The sequence below is a fragment of the Glandiceps talaboti genome, chromosome 9, assembly GCF_964340395.1.
Source record: "Glandiceps talaboti chromosome 9, keGlaTala1.1, whole genome shotgun sequence".
In the NCBI taxonomy this organism is placed as follows: Eukaryota; Metazoa; Hemichordata; class Enteropneusta; family Spengelidae; genus Glandiceps; species Glandiceps talaboti.
This window is the reverse complement of record NC_135557.1, coordinates 22,651,785-22,676,596: the sequence shown is the minus strand read 5'-3', so window position 1 is coordinate 22,676,596 and position 24,812 is coordinate 22,651,785. Positions and strand designations below refer to the sequence as shown.

The window sequence follows — 24,812 nt, the reverse complement described above, 5'->3', positions numbered from 1 at the left end:
TGTCAACTTCATAGCCATAGTAGAAACATTAGCAGAATAAAATGAAGTGACGATCTTATTTAAAAGATAGCGTAAACAGAACAGAACAGAGTTAAGCAGTGACTGTCTATCAAAGATTCTCACCAGGCAGATATTATGAAAATTTCACCAGTAGAATATTCTCTCTGGGAGTCAAAGTGAGGTGACGTCACGGGGTCAAAGGTCACAATCAATACCAGATAAAGTTTATCTTGACGATGGAGGATCGTGTTATTGGGAGAAGCATTGATGTCCGTTCATTACATATGTAAGAATAACTAAGTAATCTATATAGCTATATCATATACAGACAAATAAACACACTATGTCGATAAAATGAAACCCAAATAATTACTCGAGTAAAGTACAATAAGGTAAAAATATTTATTGTATAAAAGTTGTTTAAACAGAACAGAAACTCGTATACTTGATGTACAAGCAAGCTAATACAAGACAGTAAGAATGTAGTAAATAATAAAATACAGGATTGGAGAGACTCCAGATTCTAAAATGATCAATTAGCTTCACGTGAAATGTATCCAATTTTAGAAATGGTAAAGTACTTGGACGTAAAGTTTGAACGTGAACTTTAACTGGGTTGAAACACAGATCGAAATTACATATTTGCACTTTTACGGTCCGTGGAAATAGCGATATAGATTTCCTTGATCTATTACGATTATTTCATAGTGCTGTGCTTAACCTTAAACCAAACCCACAACCCTTTTATTTATTATCGGTTAGGCAGATAACTCGTCCTGGATTTCAAAGTTTGAGGTCATTATAATATCATCAAGTAGGTGGCAAAAGGTTGACGAAGCTATTATTTTATGTTAAGTATGGAATTTTCAACAAACGTCCACTGTCTTTAATTTTACGGTGACGTCAGAGATGTTGTTTCATTTTCCCCCTGTACACTGAACATATGGTTAGTACGCTTGTCAAAAAAGTTCCAACTATTTATTCCATTTCAAAAGGCTGCCACATTTTGATATATTCTACTTCACTTTTTGCTTTACCTACAAATTTACCTGTAGATTCCATCGAATCGTGTATTTCTGTAACTCTAAGTTTGGGCGTATTTGTAATCTGTACACCAAGACGTTCTAAGAGAAGTCTTAAAAATATAGCCTCGTTCGCGACTAGGTCACCATAGTAAGAAGTTGCGTACAAATCTTGAACGAGGTCATACGATATGACGTATGCATTGGAAGACGAATAGACAGGGAAAGTGTCATAGGGCCATGTAAAGTAAGGTACAGAATCAAAGCTATACTCGTCACGTGTTACCTTTGTATTGGCGATTGCACTACCCATGAAAGTGTACTTTGCTGACATTGATTTCAGTTCTAACAGTAAATGCATTTTCTTCAAAAATATACTTTGATCTAATTTAATGACGAATTTCAGTGGATTGCAAAAGACCGAAGCCCACCTCAATGTTAGATAAAGTTTGAACGTCTGGTTATAAGTCGCACTGTCGTCAAAATCTCCCTGAACAATATCCCCAAAGTTATCAGATTCTGACTTCACTCGGTCATTTTCAACTTTACTACATTTTCCAAGAATGAAAAGAACTATAACTTTAAAATCCTTAAATCTATCCAGATTTTGAATCCAAGAATTTCGAGCGGCCTTCCTCCAACTTGCGCCTGCACAAGAAGAGAATACAAAAATTGCAACATCTCTGTTACCATGACTACGATTCAGACACTTTTTGTGATTACTGATGATGAAATTATACCGACCCGGTTCATTGACTTTTTCTTGGTCGTAGTCAAAATATGATTCAACCGGTTTCATGACTTCATGTAGTGACGTCATGTTTTTCGGGTCTTGAACTTCCCACGTGACGTGGTAGTTAATTAAATATTCATCTAGGTTTTTGAAATATTGCCGTCTTTCGAAAACTTTAAAATTCTTAAAATTTACGTCCACTTTGTTTACTAAGTGTGAAAGGTAAATATTAGGGTCACCAGCCATTTGCATATTTAATGACGTAATATACAAAATGTGCACGACATCTGATGACATCATATAAGTATGAGAACTAACTACGTCTGTTTTCCCGTGTTGTAGGTTACCAGCTAAGAATGAATTTCGCTGAACATACGTTGACTCGAGATATTCAACCAGTCGGATCATGTTGATGAAAATGTTATCTGTTGTCATGACAACGAAATCCGCATCAGGACAAAATGTTGCCGCCCATTTTAGTCCCATTACTGTCTTAATGGTATCACTTCCGATCGTATCATCAAAGTCTTCCTGTATAATATCTTGATAGTCTGCATCCTCTAAAAATATCAATTCTTTTAATTTCTTCTCATTTACATTTCCCAAGAGAAAGACAACTGTTACTTTGACTAAATTGAATTTATCATTTTTAGACCAAGTTTCTCTGATAAAACGTCTATTTTCGAAATTACCTGGTCTTGATACGACTAAAATAAGCAAATTTGTCAATCCGGCATTTCTATGGAAACGGCACATATATTCATGATTAATGATGTACTCGAAACCATGAAGGTTGGTGACGTCATTAGATGTATCAAATGTTCTAAGTGGTTGTCCAATCGGTAAGGTTCTAGTTTGTTTATTCTTCGGTTGCCATGACAGCACTGTCTGAGAAATGTAAGGAGGGTAGTTGTGACAGGCATGGAACTCTCCACTCAATAACTTTACTGTTATCAAATATTTGAAAGTTTTGAAATGTGAGCAAACTAAAATATCGTGTAATATGCAGTAAGTCTTTCCATGTTTCAAGTCCAATGGATCTAGTACTATATCGCCATTATGAATGATTTCAATGTTGTTGTCGCGTAGGAGCTGACTGAGAACAATGCCGACGAACTTAAAAGGTTGTTTCCATGGAAACTTGCGCAACGCTAGATCAGCTACGTCAGCAGACAAAATAAACACTGTATTCTGTAAATATGGCGGTGTAAATTTCGATAGAATTGGTTTATCAGTACAAGACGTTTCACTTGAAGTAACGACATTCCCAACTGCGAAGTTAGTACGCGATGACGTCATCAAAAAGTTGACTGTATTATCAATATTCACATATTCATTATCCGTACTTTTCATCAAAAATGTGTATGTTGGACACGAAATTTGCAACCACTGTAGTGTCAGTTCCATTTTAAGAGTTTCATTCTCTTGGCTATCAAATAAATCCAAAATTATCAAGTCTGCATTCATTTCGTCTTCGTGTTCCAAAAGTTTTGGTAGGTCATTGTTTCCCGCCGAACCGACGACGAAAAATGGCTGGACTCTTTTACCACTGACAACACGTGGTTTAGCGTAGGTTAGACGGGAATACTTCCTCCGATCAAAATTAAAAGGGTCACTAAAAATTATAATAATAAGATAAACGGGACTGTTTTTGTTGCTATAGTAATGACACATCATGCTATGAGAGCTCCGAAAACTTGTTGTGCGTGCCAATTTCTGACGTAGAGCAATGTCACGTGTCGAGTAAGGTTTCCTCCCCACATCTTGATCCAAAATTCCAAACGGTGAAATGTAAACATCAAAGTTTGGCAAACATGTTATGTTCTTCCGCTCCTGCATATAAATTAGGTTCCAGTAGTAAAGAAAGCCCTTGGTGTAATATTTATGACACATTACGCATGCGCGAAGAGAGCATACAGACCGCGACAGTCCCATCATATCAAATTGTAGGTGCGAGTAAGGATATATACCTAAATGATGGAGTAAACTGCCTGTATAAATATCTTCCCATTTAAATAGTTTCCACGTCTTCGAAGCTTCAAGCAGTTTTCTGACTAAATCAATTGAAAGTATATATGTTGGTCCAGACAGATATGGATTGTATGTTGCTGAGGGATACATTTCCTCTGGTGTGTACCACTTTGATTTTGGTGACCGTAGCACTGGCGCAGTGATCCGCGTGTCACCAAGACTGAAATTTATTCTTGGTGCGGGAATAAGTAGTTTGAGGAGGTGATCATAATTTAGCCACACGTCGTCATCAACTTTGACGACATATTTTGCAAATTGACAATTTTTGTCCACCCAATGTAAAAGAGTCATTGTTTTGTAAATTAAGTTTTCGTAGGTATCTGTGAAAGTGCCTTGTAGAATATCTCCATATTTCTCATCTTCATCCTCTAAGAGTAGCTGGAGTTTTTCGTCCTCTGTTTCACCGAGAAAAAATACAGTCACGATCGTTACTGAAGAGATTTGATTGAAATAACGCCCCCAAGTCTCTCGTATTGCAAGTCTTGTATGAAAATGACGAGGCGCGGATATAACAGCAACAAAGAGGAATACATCTGACAATTCCGCACACTTTTGCGGGTGATCTATGCGCATTTGTGAGTTTTCAACGCCTCCAATGGCGCGAGATTGCTGTAAAGATGATGTCACATTGGCGCCAATCACATTTTCACCTTCACACGATTTAAATTGTCCCCAGTCATGTAATAGTCTCCAGTATCTCCACACTTGGAAAACAGATAAATGATTGGATGTGAGAAGGTTTTTAGCTTCACACACTGTCTGCAAACTTGTACCTTTATTAAAGTCGTAATGTTCCGTCAAATGCACCTTATATCTTTGTAACAACATATCGTCAAATTTGGTTTTTAGTCCTGTCGCCCTCTCGCTGTCAAACTCCCTGGTAAAGTCCTGAAGTACGTCACCGGAAATGACGTATGTGGGAATTTGAGGACTTGGTGGGTAATGAGATCTACCAATCAAATAAAACCAGATTATTGAGCTAACATCTCTCGTCACCGCTACTTTTGTTCTTGGTAGAGTCTCTAGATAATGTAAAAGTGCGTACATGTTTACAAAAATATCATCATCAGTTTTCAGAAAATATTGAAAACTAGTAAATTTGTGAGTAACCCAACTGAATGCGTATTTCGTCATCTCTTCCATCATGTCGTCACTTCCTGTCTTGTTATACAAAATAATATCATTATATTCATTCAATTCTAACTTGAAATTTGTTTCTATCGTTGACATGTTTTGAGTTGAGTTCACAATGAAGTAAACAGCAAAATTCCTTCCTTCAACTGATTTACTGGAAGCCCAAGTCTGACGAATTGTACCTCTTTGTTCTATTCTGTTGATTTCCGAGTAAACAACACAAACAAGGAAATTATCATCATCTTCACTTGACGAATTTCTTTTGTCAATGTCCTCACGTTGAATGTTGGCATGGATTTCGTCTTCCATGACATCAAACTTGACGGAATTGTTCAACTTATAAAGTAAAATAAGTAAGTTGAACGAACAGAGTCCGATCAATGCTAATAATACAGTTTGGATCTTCATATTGGCTATCATCTGCTCACTTCACTCCCCACTATAGTTGCGGATGTAGAGTTGTCATGTTTTCACGAATTCGAGGGAAGTTTCACTTTCAAAATCATATTAAAGTCTGAAAAGGATATGTGAATAATAGCGATGTTATCAATTTGCATAATATCGTGAGGAATTATGTATTATTATTTTTAAATACTTAGCCTTGAAAATATGTTTAATAATATTGTGATGCTAGACTAATATAAAAAAAATATAATATTGTGATACTAGAGTAATATTCTAATATAATGTTAGTTACTTCATCTCAACCTGTTGTGCTTGTCTGTCTCTCTTACTTACTCGCTACCCAATCATCCACTCACTCAATATTCTCTGTCTCTCTACCGGTGTAGGTCTGCTAGGCGCTCTCTCTCTCTCTCGCTCTCTCTCTCTCTCTCTCTCTCTCTCTCTCTCTCTCTCTCTCTCTCTCTCTCTCTCTCTCTCTCTCTCTCTCTCTCTCTCTCTCTCTCTCTCTCTCCCTCTCTCTGGGAGCCTTGTTTGGATATTATATGTATTTTTTCTTTGATCTTGTATTAAACACAATTAAAAAACACACGGATAGAAGCATTTCAAAACTATAATTCCTTATTCAGATCAAAACAAACCCCAAAGAATGGGTGTCCTCATATAACGAGTATGTACAGTAACCTACTCACGTGACTCTCACGTTATTATTATTAACTTTATTGCCATAAGTATAAGTATAAAATTATACAATGGAATTCGCTTTGGTTATACGTAGCTCGGTTAAAACACAAACAGTGTGGATATGAATAACTATTAAAAGTGGAAAATATGTACATATACGCTAAAACGCTAAGACAAATTACGAATCATTTAAAATACGAACTGACAGAGGATAAAAACTATTTTTGAAGCGATTTGTTTTGGTTTTGATTGATCTATATCGAGTACCAGAGGGCAGCAGTTCGAACAATGTGTGGGCTGGATGGTTTATGTCCTTAATTACAGATTTTGTTTTCCTGGTGACGCGTGAATTAAAAAGTGACTCAAGAGATGGAAGTCCTATACCAATAATACGTGATGCCGTTCTCACAATTCTATTTAACTTAGCACGATCCTTATGAGTAGTGTTTCCATACCAGACTGTGATTGAGAATGTCAGAACACTCTCAACCACAGCCCGGTAGAATTTCTTTAAAATAGCTTGACTGACACCAAAGCTCTTTAAACGGCGTAGAAAGAAAAGGCGTTGTTGGGCCTTTTTTACAATGTGATCAACATTTTTCTCCCACTTTAAATCCTCTGAGATAAGTGACCCGAGAAATTTAAACGTATCTACGATTTCTACCTCTTTTCCATGAATATTCAGGGGTGTGTGATACATTCTCTTTTTCCTAAAATCTACGATAATTTCTTTTGTCTTATCAACATTCAACTCAAGGTTATTATCGGCACACCAACCAACAATTCTGTCCACCTGGTCTCGGTATGCTGTCTCGTTGTCATATTGAATAAGACCCACAATTGATGTGTCGTCAGCGAATTTAAAAATCAAAGAATCGCTAGCAGATGAGGCACAATCATGGGTAACGAGAGAATACAGCATGGGAGAAAGAACGCAGCCCTGGGGAGCACCTGTATTTAAAATGATTGGTTCCGAAAAGAAAGAACCCGTCTTAACCACCTGGGGTCTATTTGATAGAAAGTCAAAAATCCAATTGCATAGAGAACTATTGAGACCAAGAGACAGTAGTTTGTTGTGAAGATTTGCTGGAATTATGGTATTGAAAGCCGAGCTATAGTCAATAAAAAGTATTCTGACATAAGAATTTACCTTTTCAAGGTGGTTGATCGCATAATGAAGGGCCAAAGACACAGCATCTTCGACCGAACGATTTGGACGGTAAGCAAATTGATATGGGTCGAATGAAGGAGGGAGACTAGATTTAATAACTTTCAGTACTAAACGTTCAAATACTTTCATTACAACTGAGGTTAGAGCAACGGGTCTGTAATCATTGAGTTGGGAGATAGTGGCTTTCTTAGGGACAGGTATGATTATTGACTTTTTAAATATACTAGGAACCTTGCTAGTACTTAGAGACCTATTAAAAATGTCAGCGAAGATACATGAAAGTTGACTCGAGCAAGCCCGTAATAGACGAGGTGACACCTCATCTGGGCCAGCTGCTTTACGTACGTTCAACTTCGCAAAAATGTGGTATACTTTACGTTAAACGTGTTATTAGTCATATGAAAACATGAATCTACACGATTGACAAATTAGCATGTATAAAAAACAAACTAGATAGGCAGACACTTTTGATATTTTACTCGACAGCAATAGACAGCATGTCATTTTCAATCACCACGTTGGTAATATCATCTGTAGCTGTATGTGTTCCAAATTGCGCCACCAACTCTAACGTTATCATTAAATTACTTTGTTTAGTAGTAACAGTTGTAACTTATGACGTGTGCATGCAGTGTATTCTATGGTTGCAGCATAGACAGTAGAGAAGAAACAATGGCTTATTGCATGCATTTATGATGATAACCACTTGTTGATAAATAATTGTAAACGACACTTACCAGTAAGACACTAACCTTGATCCACCAAATTCTTTGATAATAACACCACCAATGCATTGTGAACGTCGTAGTTGAGATACGACGGGTCGGGACAAGGCAGGCGATCTTAACATGTATCGATCGCTAACCAAACCAACATGAAGGAGTTTTACGCGCGATTTTCAATCTTTGAAGTTGACGACAACCTCGTACGTGGTAGCTTATAGACTTCATACCAAATTATTCACTCAGACGTTCGTTTCCATTGTTTCGGCTATAATCTTATTGATTGGTTAACACGTTATGCAAATTAGGTCGTCATATGGTCACTTTCACAGGGAAGGAAACAGAAACATTCAAGAGGTCAACTTTCAAGTTTTGATGTCATCAGTTGTGACGTAATCAGTATATTAAATGAACAAGAAAAGTTTGGAATTATATGACTAAATTACATTTTAAAAAGATATCAAAGTTTGTCATACTTTCACACCAACAGCCTACAATCCCACAACTGCCATCATCATTCAATAAATCTCTCACTTCAGTTACGATCTCAAACAACTTGGAATTCTCGAAGCAACCGTGAACCGTCAGGATGGTACCTTATTTACGTAAGCCATAAACTATTTGATCCAGATTCCATGCATTTAAAATTGAGAAGTGTATTTCAGTGTAGTGTAAGTAGCGTTGCTATAACGACGACAGTGGGTGTATGATCCCTAATTGCGTATCATATATAGCCCCGCAGACCTGAATGGGAACATGGATTTGTTGACTTTTTTTTCTAATTAGCAGATTATTATTGTCTTATACTAGGACATAGTCAAAATCTGCAGGGTGACACTTTAATTAATTGTCACCCTTGACCATTTTTAGATATCGGCTGTTCTTTCTTTCCTATTTATAAACTTTGAGAATTAAAAGTAATTCTTTTGAACATATATTCCAATATCGTTTGCTTTAACTATATAATATAGATAACAGCTGGCATTTCTGTTCTTTATTAACAAATCGAGATGAAACTGTCCCGAGGCTTCACGCTTAATTAACTTACAGTACATACAATATAATAGTAAAATATCTGTCATAGTGGTTTGAAGTTATATCAACTTGAAACTATAGTATATGGTATACTACGTAGAGATACTACGTAGAGATACAATGTATATGCTCGTAGTTGGTAGAATAAGGTCCACACATTCCCTTTATCAGAGAAGGGAGTATGTAGCCTATGTGGCATGGAAAAACTAACTTGTATATAGAAGTGAAAGTCTCGTGTACAAATTAGCCTCACCGATCGACAGGCGGCGCTATACATCACGATGTGTGTGTGTGTGTGTGTGTGTGTGTGTGTGTGTGTGTGTGTGTCCGTTTATCTGAGGGGTTGACATATACGCGGCCCCAGTGGATCATATAGTTGTACTTGGCATTCAATTTCATTGTAGAAAAAACAACGTTAACATCATTAGTTACATCTACAGTTTTTGATATGTACACAAATCCATTAAACTGGGCAGTAAATATTCATCTAACATTAATAAATTAGAAATCTATAGAAACTGGAGACAATATCTTTGAAACATCTCTAAATAAAATCTGGTATCTCCTTGACAGTTAACCTTTGAATTCAGTTTAAAATTTTCCTCTCATCTAGCGCGGCATAGCACGAATGTAGTCAGATGATACTATTTGAAACCGAGTTTCGTACAGTGCTAGTGCATGCTTTTTCTCCTCTTCTTTTGTGTATATTGGCAATTAGAGTAATTATATATTGTTTGCCTCAGAAATATCCCCACTTCACTGTACATTCTAAATTACTAATTATTGGGCTTTTAATTCTAATTCCAGCATTTTTTCAACATTATTTCAATAAAACACCATTGACAAGAATGATAAATTAATAATGATTTGTTATATTCTTTCGAAAGAAATTGCTGTGACCCGATTAAGTTAAATGTGGTCATGTTGAGATAAAGTTTTAATTGAACAGGGAAAAATTAAATCTGATTTTGAGATACACTTTTCAATTTATGAACAGAAATATTATTTCAGTGTTCATTAATTACTATCAGAACTGTTGTATCCTCAATTTGTTATTTTGTCAATTACACCGACGTAATGGTGTCATTGAAATGAACAATACATCGACAGATACAACACAACGGATTGGAGAAACCAGCACACGCAAGCAGGAAAGCAAGCAGACAGACAGACAGACAGACAGACGGACGGACGGACGGACGGACGGACAGACAGACAGACAGACACAGACATAGAGACAGAGAGTGATAGACAAGTTGGACATCTAAACACCCAGTAAAGTAGACATGCATACATACATACATACATACATACATACATACATACATACATACATACATACACACACACACACACACACACATACACACAAAGGCGGACGGACGGACAAAAACATAGACAGACTTATGATTCTTCAATCAGGTTATTGGATGTGTAGAGACAAGAAATGTTTTGAGCCATGAACAATGGAGTGTACACATTATTAGTAGTAAATTAGTTTCAATGTGAAATGACATTTTCAATGAAAATTCATACAAAATAGTTCACCGACTCTCCTCATCGACATGTCTCTGTGCGTTATGTGAGATGCAATATACCTAACATAGCAGACAGTTCATCATGTCGATGTCGTGTAACTTTAAATTTGACTGTCTTCATGCTCCACTCAAAAAGTGCTTTTATCAATTAGGCACTAAGGTAGCAACTCATCCGTATATCTTTTTGATCATGCCTCTCCTGGCGACAGCAATCTTAACTACCGGACTATCACAGTTACAACTGGAGACAAACTTAGATTATCTGTACACACCGGCTAACAGCCAAGCATGGAGTGATCGCTTACGAATTGAACAACTGTTTCCATCAACTGGTGACAAATTCCACGGACTGAGACAGGTAACGCCGGGGCGATTTGGTCGGGTGATCGTAACGGCAGCTGATAATGGTGATGTCCTTCGAAAAGACGTTCTCTCTGAGATAATTCGACTTGACAGTTTTATCATCTCCATAAATGCATCGGACGAGGGTGAAACGTTTCAATTTGATGACGTATGTGGGAAAATGAACAATATATGTAACCCAAATGCCATTTTGAATATCTATAATTTTGATCCATATAATGTTGGAAACATTAACGTAACATATCCCATGCATAGATTGGGTTCTACGATGCAGGTGTTCTTAGGAGCCACTTTGGGTGGAGTAACATTGCTTAGCGATGGGACGACAGTGAAATCAGCTAAAGCCTTGCAGCTCTTTTATCTTTTGAAACATTTCACCGATGACGAAGAAAGGAAGAGTAAAGTATGGGAACTTACATTTTTGAATATGATGGAAGACTATGAAACTGAAAACATTGATATATCATATTTCATATCGCAGACAAAAGATATCGAAGTCAAGAAGAGTGTCAGAAATCAAACACCCAAATTTGTGATAACTGTGGTGTTTATGGTGATATTTTGTGTGGTCAGTTTCTTCGTGTTTGACTGGGTACGAAGCAAGCTCTGGTTGGCGCTTCTTGGTCTCTTTGCTACTGGTATGGCTATAGGTTCCTCTATCGGATTAATGGCGTACTGTGGTTTACCATTCGCTAATTTGGTAGAGTCCATGCCATTTTTAATATTGGGTTTGTATAAATTGTATTATGTCTAATATTGAGTACAGGTTATCAACAGGTACCGTATGTGGGCGTGAGTTAAAAAACACATACACACAGGTGCAGACACAGACACAGCCACAGCCACAGACACAGACACAGACACACACCTTCCCTCACTCCCTGTCTCCTTGTTTGCCTGCCTGCCTGTCTGTCTGTCTGTCTGTCTGTCTCTCTGTCTCTGTCTCTGTCTCTCTGTCTCTCTGTCTCTCTCTCTGTCTCTCTCTGTCTCTCTCTCTCTCTCTCTCTCACTCTCTCTCTCTCTCTCTCTCTCTCTCTCTCTCTCTCTCTCTCTCTCTCTCTCTTCAAATTAGCATAATCCAGTGTATTAACTGAGCAAATCAATAATGTGTGTAGCTACACACATGTCTTGGGTAGACATATGTTTGTAGCTACATATATTATGGTACAATTTATCTCCTCAAATTGTTTGTAGGTCCGCACTTAGATATCAGCGCCCCCCCCCCCCCACAGTGTAACGGTTTCAACTTATTATTATACTGTTTAAAGATAAAATAAACGTCTACCTGACATGTACAATGTCTAATTATTGGTATTAACAAATGTAATCTTGGTTGACTGATCGAACAAAAATAATACTACATTTACAGCTAGTGCAGGTTTCATTATATTGCGTATTTGTCATTCGCAATTCAATGTTTTCTCTACAGGTGTTGGAGTAGATGACATGTTCATATTGGTTAGTGCCTGGAGAATGACGTCACCAAAGAAAAGCGTGATCGACAGGATGGGCGTGGCTTACTCTGAAGCAGCACTGTCCGTCACAATCACAAGCATAACTGATGTATTGGCATTAAGTGTTGGCACCGCGTCAGTTTTCCCATCGGCAAGGATATTTTGTTTATACACCGGAGTAGCTATATTACTAGCATACATCTACCAAATTACCTTCTTTGGAGCTTGCATGGCGTTGTCAGGGCAACGTGAGGCAGCATATCGTCATAGTGTCACGTGCATGAAAGTGAAACCGAAATCAGAATCGACGTCATCAATGTACAAAATGTTCTGTGCCGGCGAGTCATACCAGAGCGATAATAATGAGCACATCATGACAAGATTCTTTCGTGATTATTACGGTGTGTTCATAACTAAGCTACCTGTCAAGACAATGACTTTGTTGTTATTTGTTAGTTACCTTACACTTGCAGTTTGGATGTCTTTTCGTATGGAGGAATCATTCGATTTTAATGACTGCTTTAGTGACGATTCTTACGCTATTCAATTCTCGAATATTGACAAGAAATACTTCAACAACTTTGGACCTGCTGTTGCCATAGTAATAGATGACGAAATCGATTACTCTACTGAGCAGACGCAGATGGCGATTGCAATGACAATAGAAGAATTGGAGACCAGTGAATATTACCATGGCAACAAAAATATAACACAATCATGGTTAAGAGCATTTCTCGACACATTTCCTTCTTATAATAATAACATGCAATTTGTACAAGAACTTAGGGAGTCTTTTCTGATATCAGAATCATCACCTTTCAAACTCGACATTAATTTCAACTCTGATAACACAAATGTTACATCTTCACGATTTTACGTGTTTTCAAAGTACATTGACACTGCAGGTCGTGCACGAGAAATGTTAGCTGAAACCCGGCGTATCGTAGAACACTCTGAAATTAAAATTCTTGCTTACCATCCTGCATTCATTTACTATGAAGCGAAAATTGTCCTGGTACCCAGTATCCTGAAAATGATTGGCATATCCTGTTTAGCAGTATTCCTAATATCTTTATTTTTGATACCGGACCCATTAAGTGCACTCTTGGTCACGTCTTCAATTATAACAATTATAGTAGGTGTAGTAGGTTACATGTCCCTGTGGGGAGTTCATATGAATATTATCACATCAATGGCTCTGCTTATAGCTATTGGCTTTAGCGTAGACTACACAACACACATCGTGTATGCCTATACTGTCGAGAAAGATGTCAATCATGACGTAAGAGCGAGAGAAGCGCTAGGTAGATTAGGCTGGCCAATATTACAAGGGGCAATGTCAACTCTTATAAGCGTGTTTTCACTTTCGGTGTCGAATTCTAATCTCTTTCGAACTCTCTTCAAAAGTAATTTTTTGGTGATTATATTTGGAGCATTGCATGGTCTTCTTTTCCTGCCAGTTACTCTTACAGTGATTGGCTCCATTGGTCGTAAATATGACAGAATAGTATAATAAAAGGGATCTTTATCTCTGACCTCTCCCCTCCCCGGTTGGTCCTGTATTTCAATACGTCAGGTTAGATCGGTAAAGGATTCTTGTAACTCACAAACAGTATAATGTTCAACTCCTACCGCCACATGGTGGGCCCCTGAAACTGAATACGACAGGATAGTGTAATAAATAAAATTACCATTTTTTTGATCATACAGTGTTAGGGTAAAACTCTCCTCCTCCTAAACCTGACGTTTAGATGATTCTACAGGTAACTTAGACAATTTATTGCAATCAAGGTGAACTTTACCACCCCACCCCACCCACCCCTGCACACCACCACCCACGCACAATTTCTCCACCATATGGTTGACCACGTATTGACCACGTTTGTGCACATGTAGGAATGCTTATAAGGGTGGTACGTAAGTAAAATTTACTGGGTTTCCGTCATTTTTACCTCCAGGGCGGGGCTCCCAAACAAAATTGCCATATATATACTATATGGGGGGGGGGGCACTGTCATTTTTGCCCGTTTCTGTTACCATTGTTCCCCAAACCTTAGCAAAAACATTGATACAAGATATCTTATCTTTAATGTCCTTTATTGGATACCAACTTCTAAGTTACAATTATTGATGACGGATGTACATAGTTCAGCAAAATAAGAACTATGAGTCCTTTACCTTTCAATGGTGTCCCAATTCAGGACGGTTTCAGGACTTGTTTGCGTCTACATGAGCTTCAAACTATCTTGAATCCTACCTCAAGTACTGAGGATTTTTTGTGCCGTGTAGATGGGGCTAATATCTTTGAAACATCTTTGAATACAATCTTGCATCTCCTTGGCAGTTAACCTTTGAATTCAGTTTAAAATTGTCCTCTCATCTAGCGCGGCATAGCACGAATGTAGTCAGAAGATACTATTTAAAACCGAGTTTCGTAGAGTGCATTTGCTACTCTTCCTTTGTGTATATTGGCAATTAGAGTAATGATATATTGTTTGCCTCAGAAATATCCCCATTTCACTGTACATTCTAAATTACTAATTAGTGGGCTTTTAATTCGAATTCCAGTATTTAATTTGTTTTCAACATTATTTCAATAAAACATCATTGAGGAGATTGATCAATAATGATCTATTTTATTCTTTCGAAAAAAAATTGCTGTGACCCGATTAAGTTAAATGTGGTCATTTTGAGATAAAGTTTAAATTTTATGAACAGAAATATTATTTCAGTGTTCATTAATTACTATCAGAACTGTACATTATGTTGTATCCTCGATTTGTTATTTTGTCAATTACACCGACGTAATGGTGTCATTGAAATGAACAATACATCGACAGATACAACACAACGGATTGGAGAAACCAGCACACGCAAGCAGGAAAGCAAGCAGACAGACAGACAGACAGACAGGCAGACAGACAGACAGGCAGGCAGACAGACAGACAGACATACACAAGGACAGACAGACAGACAGGCAGACAGACAGACATACAGACAGAGACACAGAGAGAGATAGACAAGTTGGACATCGAAACATCCAGTAAAGTAGACATACATACATACATACATACATACATACGTACGTACGTACGTACGTACGTATGTACGTACATACGCACGCACACACACATACATACATACGCACACCCCCCCCCCACAGTACACACACACACACATACATACATACATACATACATACATACATACATACATACATACATACATACATACATACATACAAAGACGGACGGACGGACGGACGGACGGACAGAAACATAGACAGACTTATGATTCTTCAATTAGGTTATTGGATGTGTAGAGACAAGAAATGTTTTGAGCCATGAACAATGGAGTGTACACATTATTATTAGTAAATTAGTTTCAATCCGAAATGACATTTTCAATGAAAATTCATACAAAATAGTTCACCGACTCTCCCCATCGACATGTCTCTGTGCGTTATGTGAGATGCAATATACCTAACATAGCAGACAGTTCATCATGTCGATGTCGTGTAACTTTAAATTTGACTGTCTTCATGCTCCACTCAAAAAGTGCTTTTATCAATTAGGCACTAAGGTAGCAACTCATCCGTATATCTTTTTGATCATGCCTCTCCTGGCGACAGCAATCTTAACTACCGGACTATCACAGTTACAACTGGAGACAAACTTAGATTATCTGTACACACCGGCTAACAGCCAAGCATGGGGTGATCGCTTACGAATTGAACAACTGTTTCCATCAACTGGTGACAAATTCCACGGACTCAGACAGGTAACGCCGGGGCGATTTGGTCGGGTGATCGTAACGGCAGTTGATAATGGTGATGTCCTTCGAAAAGACGTTCTATCTGAGATAATTCGACTTGACAGTTTTATCATTTTCATAAATGCATCGGACGAGGGTGAAACGTTTCAATTTGGTGACGTATGTGGGAAAATGAACAATATATGTAACCCAAATGCCATTTTGAATATCTATAATTTTGATCCATATAATGTTGGAAACATTAATGTAACATATCCCATGCATAGATTGGGTTCTACGATGCAGGTGTTCTTAGGAGCCACTTTGGGTGGAGTAACATTGCTTAGCGATGGGACGACAGTGAAATCAGCTAAAGCCTTGCAGCTCTTTTATCTTTTGAAACATTTCACCGATGACGAAGAAAGGAAGAGTAAAGTATGGGAACTTACATTTTTGAATATGATGGAAGACTATGAAACTGAAAACATTGATATATCATATTTCATATCGCAGACAAAAGATATCGAAGTCAAGAAGAGTGTCAGAAATCAAACACCCAAATTTGTGATAACTGTGGTGTTTATGGTGATATTTTGTGTGGTCAGTTTCTTCGTGTTTGACTGGGTACGAAGCAAGCTCTGGTTGGCGCTTCTTGGTCTCTTTGCTACTGGTATGGCTATAGGTTCCTCTATCGGATTAATGGCGTACTGTGGTTTACCATTCGCTAATTTGGTACAGTCCATGCCATTCTTAATATTGGGTTTGTATAAATTGTATTATGTCAAATTGAGTACAGGTTATCAACAGGTACCGTATGTCGGCGTGAGTTAAAAAACACATACACACAAGTGCAGACACAGACACAGACACATACACAGCCACAAACACAGACACACACCCTCCCTCACTCCCTGTCTCCTTGTTTGCCTGTCTGTCTGTCTGTCTGCCTGCCTGCCTGTCCGTATATCGATCCGTCCTTCTGTCTGTCTGTCTGTCTGTCTATCTCTGTCTGTCTGTGTATCTATCTGTCTGTCTGTCTGTCTGCCTGCATGTGTGTCTGTCTGTCTGTCTGGCTGTCCCTCTCTTCAAATTAGCATAATCCAGTGTATTAACTGTGCAAATCAATAATGTATGTAGCTACACACATGTCTTGGGTAGACATATGTTTGTAGCTACATATATACGGTACAATATATCTCTTCAAATTGTTTGTAGCCCCACAGTGAATAACGTACGGTTTCAACTTATTATTATACTGTTTAAAGATAAAATAAACCTCTACCTGACATGTACAATGTCTAATCATTGTTATTTAGAAATGTAATCTTGGTTGACTGATCGAACAAATATAATACTACATTTACAGCTAGTGCTGGTTTCATTATATTGCGTATTTGTCATTCGTAATTCAATGTTTTCTCTACAGGTGTTGGAGTAGATGACATGTTTATATTGGTTAGTGCCTGGAGAATGACGTCACCAAAGAAAAGCGTGATTGACAGGATGGGCGTGGCTTACTCTGAAGCAGCACTGTCCGTCACAATCACAAGCATAACTGATGTATTGGCATTAAGTGTTGGCACCACGTCAGTTTTCCCATCGGCAAGGATATTTTGTTTATACACCGGAGTAGCTATATTACTAGCATACATCTACCAAATCACCTTCTTTGGAGCTTGTATGGCGTTGTCAGGGCAACGTGAGGCAGCATGTCGTCATAGTGTCACGTGCATGAAAGTGAAACCGAAATCAGAATCGACGTCATCAATGTACAAAATGTTCTGTGCCGGCGAGTCATACCAGAGCGATAATAATGAGCACATCATGACAAGATTCTTTCGTGATTATTACGGTGTTTTCATAACTGAGCTACCTGTCAAGACAATGACTTTGTTGTTATTTGTTAGTTACCTTACACTTGCAGTTTGGATGTCTTTTCGTATGGAGGAATCATTCGATTTTAATGACTGCTTTAGTGACGATTCATACGCTATTCAATTCTCGAATATTGACAAGAAATACTTCAACAACTTTGGACCTGCTGTTGCCATAGTAATAGATGACGAAATCGATTACTCTACTGAGCAGACGCAGATGGCGATCGCAATGACAATAGAAGAATTGGAGACCAGTGAATATTACCATGGCAACAAAAATATAACACAATCATGGTTAAGAGCATTTCTCGACACATTTCCTTCTTATAATAATAACATGCAATTTGTACAAGAACTTAGGGAGTCTTTTCTGATATCAGAATCATCACCTTTCAAACTCGACATTAATTTCAACTCTGATAACACAAATGTTACATCTTCACGATTTTACGTGTTTTCAAAGTACATTGACACTGCAGGTCGTGCACGAGAAATGTTAGCTGAAACCCGGCGTATCGTAGAACACTCTGAAATTAAAATTCTTGCTTACCATCCTGCATTCATTTACTATGAAGCGAAAATTGTCCTGGTACCCAGTATCCTGAAAATGATTGGCATATCCTGTTTAGCAGTATTCCTAATATCTTTATTTTTGATACCGGACCCATTAAGTGCACTCTTGGTCACGTCTTCAATTATAACAATTATAGTAGGTGTAGTAGGTTACATGTCCCTGTGGGGAGTTCATATGAATATTATCACATCAATGGCTCTGCTTATAGCTATTGGCTTTAGCGTAGACTACACAACACACATCGTGTATGCCTATACTGTCGAGAAAGATGTCAATCATGACGTAAGAGCGAGAGAAGCGCTAGGTAGATTAGGCTGGCCAATATTACAAGGGGCAATGTCAACTCTTATAAGCGTGTTTTCACTTTCGGTGTCGAATTCTAATCTCTTTCGAACTCTCTTCAAAAGTAATTTTTTGGTGATTATATTTGGAGCATTGCATGGTCTTCTTTTCCTGCCAGTTACTCTTACAGTGATTGGCTCCATTGGTCGTAAATATGACAGAATAGTATAATAAAAGGGATCTTTATCTCTGACCTCTCCCCTCCCCGGTTGGTCCTGTATTTCAATACGTCAGGTTAGATCGGTAAAGGATTCTTGTAACTCACAAACAGTATAATGTTCAACTCCTACCGCCACATGGTGGGCCCCTGAAACTGAATACGACAGGATAGTGTAATAAATAAAATTACCATTTTTTTGATCATACAGTGTTAGGGTAAAACTCTCCTCCTCCTAAACCTGACGTTTAGATGATTCTACAGGTAACTTAGACAATTTATTGCAATCAAGGTGAACTTTACCACCCCACCCCACCCACCCCTGCACACCACCACCCACGCACAATTTCTCCACCATATGGTTGACCACGTATTGACCACGTTTGTGCACATGTAGGAATGCTTATAAGGGTGGTACGTAAGTAAAATTTACTGGGTTTCCGTCATTTTTACCTCCAGGGCGGGGCTCCCAAACAAAATTGCCATATATATACTATATGGGGGGGGGGGCACTGTCATTTTTGCCCGTTTCTGTTACCATTGTTCCCCAAACCTTAGCAAAAACATTGATACAAGATATCTTATCTTTAATGTCCTTTATTGGATACCAACTTCTAAGTTACAATTATTGATGACGGATGTACATAGTTCAGCAAAATAAGAACTATGAGTCCTTTACCTTTCAATGGTGTCCCAATTCAGGACGGTTTCAGGACTTGTTTGCGTCTACATGAGCTTCAAACTATCTTGAATCCTACCTCAAGTACTGAGGATTTTTTGTGCCGTGTAGATGGGGCTAATATCTTTGAAACATCTTTGAATACAATCTTGCATCTCCTTGGCAGTTAACCTTTGAATTCAGTTTAAAATTGTCCTCTCATCTAGCGCGGCATAGCACGAATGTAGTCAGAAGATACTATTTAAAACCGAGTTTCGTAGAGTGCATTTGCTACTCTTCCTTTGTGTATATTGGCAATTAGAGTAATGATATATTGTTTGCCTCAGAAATATCCCCATTTCACTCTACATTCTAAATTACTAATTAGTGGGCTTTTAATTCGAATTCCAGTATTTAATTTGTTTTCAACATTATTTCAATAAAACATCATTGAGGAGATTGATCAATAATGATCTATTTTATTCTTTCGAAAAAAAATTGCTGTGACCCGATTAAGTTAAATGTGGTCATTTTGAGATAAAGTTTTAATTGAACAGGGAAAAATTAAATCTGATTTTGAGATACACTTTTCAATTTTATGAACAGAAATATTATTTCAGTGTTCATTAATTACTATCAGAACTGTTGTATCCTCAATTTGTTATTTTGTCAATTACACCGACGTAATGGTGTCATTGAAATGAACAATACATCGACAGATACAACACAACGGATTGGAGAAACCAGCACACGCAAGCAGGAAAGCAAGCAGACAGACAGACAGACAGACAGGCAGACAGACAGACAGACAGACAGACAGACAGACAGGCAGGCAGACAGACAGACATACATACACAAGGACAGACAGACAGACAGGCAGACAGACAGACAGAGACACACAGAGAGATAGACAAGTTGGACATCGAAACATCCAGTAAAGTAGACATACATACATACATACATACATACATACGTACGTACGTACGTACATACGCACGCACGCACACACACACACATACGCACACACCCCCCCCACAGTACACACACACACACACACACATACATACATACATACATACATACATACATACATACATACATACATACATACATACATACATACATACATACATACATACATACATACATACATACATACATACATACAAAGACGGACGGACAAAAACATAGACAGACTTATGATTCTTCAATTAGGTTATTGGATGTGTAGAGACAAGAAATGTTTTGAGCCATGAACAATGGAGTGTACACATTATTAGTAGTAAATTAGTTTCAATCCGAAATGACATTTTCAATGAAAATTCATACAAAATAGTTCACCGACTCTCCTCATCGACATGTCTCTGTGCGTTATGTGAGATGCAATATACCTAACATAGCAGACAGTTCATCATGTCGATGTCGTGTAACTTTAAATTTGACTGTCTTCATGCTCCACTCAAAAAGTGCTTTTATCATTTAGGCACTAAGGTAGCAACTCATCCGTATATCTTTTTGATCATGCCTCTCCTGGCGACAGCAATCTTAACTACCGGACTATCACAGTTACAACTGGAGACAAACTTAGATTATCTGTACACACCGGCTAACAGCCAAGCATGGGGTGATCGCTTACGAATTGAACAACTGTTTCCATCAACTGGTGACAAATTCCACGGACTCAGACAGGTAACGCCGGGGCGATTTGGTCGGGTGATCGTAACGGCAGTTGATAATGGTGATGTCCTTCGAAAAGACGTTCTATCTGAGATAATTCGACTTGATAGTTTTATCATTTCCATAAATGCATCGGACGAGGGTGAAACGTTTCAATTTGGTGACGTATGTGGGAAAATGAACAATATATGTAACCCAAATGCCATTTTGAATATCTATAATTTTGATCCATATAATGTTGGAAACATTAATGTAACATATCCCATGCATAGATTGGGTTCTACGATGCAGGTGTTCTTAGGAGCCACTTTGGGTGGAGTAACATTGCTTAGCGATGGGACGACAGTGAAATCAGCTAAAGCCTTGCAGCTCTTTTATCTTTTGAAACATTTCACCGATGACGAAGAAAGGAAGAGTAAAGTATGGGAACTTACATTTTTGAATATGATGGAAGACTATGAAACTGAAAACATTGATATATCATATTTCATATCGCAGACAAAAGATATCGAAGTCAAGAAGAGTGTCAGAAATCAAACACCCAAATTTGTGATAACTGTGGTGTTTATGGTGGTATTTTGTGTGGTCAGTTTCTTCGTGTTTGACTGGGTACGAAGCAAGCTCTGGTTGGCGCTTCTTGGTCTCTTTGCTACTGGTATGGCTATAGGTTCCTCTATCGGATTAATGGCGTACTGTGGTTTACCATTCGCTAATTTGGTACAGTCCATGCCATTTTTAATATTGGGTTTGTATAAATTGTATTATGTCTAATATTGACTATAGGTTATCAACAGGTACCGTATGTGGGCCTGAGTTAAAAAAACACATACACACAGGTGCAGACACAGACACATACACATACACAGCCACAAACACAGACACACACCCTCCCTCACTCCCTGTCTCCTTGTTTGCCTGTCTGTCTGTCTGTCTGTCTGCCTGCCTGCCTGTCCGTATATCGATCCGTCCTTCTGTCTGTCTGTCTCTGTCTGTCTGTGTATCTATCTGTCTGTCTGTCTGTCTGTCTGTCTGTCTGTCTGCCTGTCTGCCTGCATGTGTGTCTGTCTGTCTGTGTGAGTGTCTGTCTCTCTCTTCAAATTAGCATAATCCAGTGTATTAACTGAGCAAATCAATAATGTATGTAGCTACACACATGTCTTGGGTAGACATATGTTTGTAGCTACATATATATAGTACAATATATCTCAAATTGTTTGTAGGTCCGCACTTAAATATCAGCTCCCCCACCCCCGCAGCCCCACAGTGAATAACGGTTTCAACTTATTATTATACTGTTTAAAGATAAAATAAACCTCTACCTGACATGTACAATGTCTAATTATTGGTATTAACAAATGTAATCTTGGTTGACTGATCGAACAAAACTAATACTCCATTTACAGCTAGTGCTGGTTTCATTATATTGCGTATTTGTCATTCGTAATTCAATGTTTTCTCTACAGGTGTTGGAGTAGATGACATGTTTATATTGGTTAGTGCCTGGAGAATGACGTCACCAAAGAAAAGCGTGACTGACAGGATGGGCGTGGCTTATTCTGAAGCAGCACTGTCCGTCACAATCACAAGCATAACTGATGTATTGGCATTAAGTGTTGGCACCACGTCAGTTTTCCCATCGGCCAGGATATTTTGTTTATACACCGGAGTAGCTATATTACTAGCATACATCTACCAAATTACCTTCTTTGGAGCTTGTATGGCGTTGTCAGGGCAACGTGAGGCAGCATGTCGTCATAGTGTCACGTGCATGAAAGTGAAACCGAAATCAGAATCGACGTCATCAATGTACAAAATGTTCTGTGCCGGCGAGTCATACCAGAGCGATAATAATGAGCACATCATGACAAGATTCTTTCGTGATTATTACGGTGTTTTCATAACTGAGCTACCTGTCAAGACAATGACTTTGTTGTTATTTGTTAGTTACCTTACACTTGCAGTTTGGATGTCTTTTCGTATGGAGGAATCATTCGATTTTAATGACTGCTTTAGTGACGATTCATACGCTATTCAATTCTCGAATATTGACAAGAAATACTTCAACAACTTTGGACCTGCTGTTGCCATAGTAATAGATGACGAAATCGATTACTCTACTGAGCAGACGCAGACGGCGATCGCAATGACAATAGAAGAATTGGAGACCAGTGAATATTACCATGGCAACAAAAATATAACACAATCATGGTTAAGAGCTTTTCTCGACACATTTCCTTCTTATAATAATAACATGCAATTTGTACAAGAACTCAGAGAGTCTTTTCTGATATCAAAATCAACACCTTTCAAACTCGACATTAATTTCAACTCTGATAACACAAATGTTACATCTTCACGATTTTACGTGTTTTCAAAGTACATTGACTCTGCAGGTCGTGCACGAGAAATGTTAGCTGAAACCCGGCGTATCGTAGAACACTCTGAAATTAAAATTCTTGCTTACCATCCTGCATTCATTTACTATGAAGCGAAAATTGTCTTGGTACCCAGTATCCTGAAAATGATTGGCATATCCTGTTTAGCAATATTCCTAATATCTTTATTTTTGATACCGGACCCATTAAGTGCACTCTTGGTCACATCTTCAATTATAACAATTATATTAGGTGTAGTAGGTTACATGTCCCTGTGGGGAGTTCATATGAATGACATCACATCAATGGCTCTGCTTATAGCTATTGGCTTTAGCGTAGACTACACAACACACATCGTGTATGCCTATACTGTCGAGAAAGATGTCAATCATGACGTAAGAGCGAGAGAAGCGCTAGGTAGATTAGGCTGGCCAATATTACAAGGGGCAATGTCAACTCTTATAAGCGTGTTTTCACTTTCGATGTCGAATTCTTATCTCTTTCGAACTCTCTTCAAAAGTAATTTTTTGGTGATTATATTTGGAGCATTGCATGGTCTTCTTTTCCTGCCAGTTACTCTTACAGTGATTGGCTCCTTTGGTCGTAAATATGACAGAATAGTATAATAAAAGGGATCTTTATCTCTGACCTCTCCCCTCCCTCCGACGGTTGGTCCTGTATTTCAATACGTCAGGTGAGATTAGTAAAGGATTCTTGTAACTCACAAACAGTATAAAGTTCAACTCCTACCGCCACATGGTAGGCCCCTGAAGCTGAATACGACAGGATAGTGTAATAGATTAAATTACCATTTGTTTGATCATACAGTGTTTGGGTAAAACTCTCCTCCTCCTAAACCTGACGTTTAGATGATTCTACAGGAAACTTGACAATTTATTGCAATACAGATAAACTTTACCACCCTACCCCACCCCCACGCAAAATTTCTCCACCATATAGTTGAATGAAAATTTGCTGAGTATTGACCATGTTTGTGCACATGTAGGAGTGCTTCAGATAAGGGTGGTAAGTAGGTAAAATCTACTGGGGTTCCCTCATTTTTACCTCCAGGGCAGGGTTCCCAAACAAAATTACCATATACTATATGGG

The 24,812-nt window shown here is 38.2% G+C and overlaps 3 protein-coding genes across 3 annotated transcripts; all 3 read left to right on the top strand.

Moving 5' to 3' along the window:
- The first annotated feature begins 10,554 nt into the window (after window positions 1-10,554).
- LOC144439976 (patched domain-containing protein 3-like) lies at window positions 10,555-13,802 on the top strand. The gene is made up of 2 exons (XM_078129205.1): window positions 10,555-11,563; window positions 12,265-13,802. Exons 1-2 carry the CDS (start codon window positions 10,555-10,557, stop codon window positions 13,800-13,802), a joined length of 2,547 nt encoding a protein of 848 aa, XP_077985331.1.
- Window positions 13,803-15,793: 1,991 nt separating this feature from the next.
- LOC144439975 (patched domain-containing protein 3-like) lies at window positions 15,794-19,006 on the top strand. The gene is made up of 2 exons (XM_078129204.1): window positions 15,794-16,802; window positions 17,469-19,006. The coding sequence occupies exons 1-2, from the start codon at window positions 15,794-15,796 to the stop codon at window positions 19,004-19,006; spliced, it is 2,547 nt and encodes an 848-aa protein (XP_077985330.1).
- Window positions 19,007-21,063: 2,057 nt separating this feature from the next.
- Window positions 21,064-24,328, top strand: LOC144439974 (patched domain-containing protein 3-like). The gene is made up of 2 exons (XM_078129203.1): window positions 21,064-22,072; window positions 22,791-24,328. The coding sequence occupies exons 1-2, from the start codon at window positions 21,064-21,066 to the stop codon at window positions 24,326-24,328; spliced, it is 2,547 nt and encodes an 848-aa protein (XP_077985329.1).
- Window positions 24,329-24,812: the final 484 nt, after the last annotated feature.